Consider the following 3,036-nt stretch of genomic DNA (forward strand, 5'->3'; position numbering starts at 1 on the left):
ATGAAGACTGGACTTGCGAAAAGCAATCAAATGACTCTATTCAGCAGGAAGCAGTCTTAAGAAGTCTAGACTCATTTCCCTCTCCAAATTTTCTTTACTACTGGGTTTTAGTTGGTTGGAAGGGATTGGGTGAAAAAAAGTGTTGGAGGGGTGGTAGATAATACAATCCAATAAAGTACCCCAAATACCGCCTGGAGATAAGGGGAAACACAGATTAACAGCCAGAGATCAGTGTTATAGAATACACAGAATTGATAAAACTAAGTTTAGAAAATATACTTTTTTTCTTTTCTGTGTGTGGGCATGTTCAAGCACAGATTGAGGAAGGCAGAGTACAATTGTAGGATTTTGTTCTTTCCACTGTGTAGGACCTGGGATAATCATTTCTAAGTTGTGAGTGCTTTAGCTGCTGAGCTGTCTTGCTGATTGTTATTATGGCCAGTGTTAAGATCAAGACTTGGTGCTATGGGCTTGTCAGTTTTACTATCAGTAGAGGTCTCTGAAAAGGTACATGAAGAGTCTCGGTATTAATTTTTTAACTCAGTGTGAATCTATTGCTCAATATAGAACATACAAACTGTTGGTTCCTATTCTATTATTTCAAGCTCTTTCAATATAGCTGTTATTAATGATTGCAGCTACCCCAAATTGGAAAGGATGTTTCAATTGTGTTGGAAAAATTTCTCAGTTTGGGGCTGGAGAGATGGCTCAGCAGGGTCGAACCCTGGCCACATTTACATTGGATCAGAGCTTGATTCTTAGAAAATATATTTGTAGGCTTACATCTGTTTGTATCTCCAGCTCTAGGGGTATGACACCTATCCTTCTTAAGAGGATGGAATCCCAACAAATACATACACACCCAATACACATAAAAAAATGCTAACATTTTCCTTGTTCACAGGAATAAGTACCACAAGTCAGATTTTAAGTTTCATCACACTGACAGCTATAACCACTCCAGATATTTATCTTGTGGTCTTGAATGCCTTGGTCATTCTCAGGTAGCTGAAAAGGTTAAAAGCTTGATTTTAATCTCCTGAAAAATTAATTTTGCGACTGAGGGAGCCCCTAACAGACCGAGTTACAACGTTGGCACCTCATTGTTCTGATATCTTATCTCCTGTCTGATTGGTAGGTGTTTGTGACGATCGTATAAACAATTTCACCATGGCCCAGAGTGAAGACTTTACCAAGGTCTTTCAGGAGAAAATCTCCAGTGTGGAATCTGGTATCCTCCCTGGTCCTGATAATTTAAATTTCTTAAGGCTTCTGAGAATGAACTGTTTTTGCCTCTTTTCCTAATTATTCTTGGTATGATCAGAAGTTTGTACTGCTCTAGGGAGCACAAAGTTATGTTGTTCAGTGCTTGGCCCTCACCTGTGTAGGACCCAAGATAGCAAAGCATATATCTCCAAAGTAAAATGGAATGACATGCAATATATCTGCTCTTTATAAAAATTTCCTCCTTGAAAATATTTAATTATAGCAATGCATTCTCATTTGTTCAGATAGGGAAATATAGAGAGGGATTCTGTTCTTATCCAAAGTTAAAAGTATTAAGTAAGAAGGAGCAGAGAGTAACAGTTTGATCTGGACCATATTAACACTTAAACTGTTTAGGGAAGATGGGTTGCATCAGTTTTAGACCAGCGTGCAGCAGGAGGCAGTTATATACAAGAGAAGAGAGGGCCATGAGTAATTCATTTACTCTGTCAGGCAGATTCCAACCAGAAATCATTTCATATCAACAAATATGAACTCTTTTAAAATTACAGCAGTGAGCACCACACCTTGTTCATACAAGATATTGAAAACATATTTATGAAATGAAGTACTTAATGGTATTAGTGAAGCTGTCTTCTGTGTTTCAAATTTTGTAGCGACTCTGGTTTAAAACAGTGGAAGAGCTCAAGACAAGGATTCTTAGGATCTCTGAAGATCAACAGTAAGGGAGAAATAGTAGGGAAACCTGCAGCCAAAATCTCACCAAGAAGCCGTATGAATAAATTATAATGTATAAAAAAGGTATGAAAGATGATACAAATAAAATTTAGAAGATAAAAGCTAACAAATGTGACCACCAGCATCAGGATAGTATGGGTTGCTCTGGACTCAGCTTGGCCTCTGGCGTCCTGATTGGGAGTGAGGATGTGCTGCATTCGCTGGCGATGTCTATGGAGGAGAAGTACCATGGAGACACTGGTCCAGACCATGATGCTCATGAATGTGGCATCATGGGAAAACTGCAAGAAGACAATTCTTACAGTGAATCCAGAAGTGGAACAGAAAAACTTGCTTTTAGAGTCAGTGTTATTGTCTGTTATCTGTGGACCAGTGACCTTAATTGGAATGTGGATGTTACTTAAGACACTGAAAAACCAACAACCGTAACAAGAATAACTCACCAAATTTGGGACACTTGCTCTGAGTAGAAGTTTACCTCTACTAATAGGAACCAGAATGACAAACTGATGGATACTCAGGACACAGGTGGAACACAAATTTGTGCTTCTTGTCACCAGGTGACTGAAGAATTTTAATTTACATTTGAGTTCAGTTGGAGGATTTCTTGGAGCAAAAGCCATCATGTTGTTTGGAAATACAGTGAGGAATAGAGTCAAGGCATTGGCCACAGCCATGTGGCTTAAAATCACCTGTCTGGGCCTCTGTTTAGAACCAGTCAAGACTGGAGAGAAATTATGGACAAACAGGAAGACATTGGCCATGGTCCCAACCCCAAACTGGCAAAGCAAAATGATCTGAAGAGCCACTTCCTCAGTGGTTTTCAGGGATTTACCACGAACAGACATGGAGAGGGCTTTACAGGACCCTAGAATCTTGATTAGTAGGACACTACTCTTCTCTGGGCTCTGTTCTATTGTCCACACTTACCAATTGATTTGAGACAATTTCTTCACTTGATAAGCGAGACACTATTCTATCACACCACAGGAACATTGTCTGGAAAACAATGCATGTACAGCAACTCAGAATGTTATTTTATACTTATTGAATTACTCCGTCTTGAGATAC

The 3,036-nt window shown here is 39.1% G+C and overlaps 1 protein-coding gene across 1 annotated transcript; it reads right to left on the reverse strand.

Annotated features, from left to right (window-relative positions):
- Positions 1–1,847: 1,847 nt before the first annotated feature.
- Positions 1,848–2,813, reverse strand: Vmn1r93 (vomeronasal 1 receptor 93). The gene has a single exon (NM_207547.2). It carries the CDS (start codon positions 2,811–2,813, stop codon positions 1,848–1,850), a length of 966 nt encoding a protein of 321 aa, NP_997430.2.
- Between the last annotated feature and the right edge of the window lie 223 nt (positions 2,814–3,036).

This window comes from Mus musculus, chromosome 7 (genome assembly GCF_000001635.26).
Source record: "Mus musculus strain C57BL/6J chromosome 7, GRCm38.p6 C57BL/6J".
NCBI lineage: Eukaryota > Metazoa > Chordata > Mammalia > Rodentia > Muridae > Mus > Mus musculus.

Coding starts and splice junctions, on each gene's coding strand:
- Vmn1r93 (NM_207547.2), bottom strand. CDS start 2,813: ATGTCTGTTCGTGGTAAATCCCTGAAAACCACTGAGGAAGTGGCTCTT.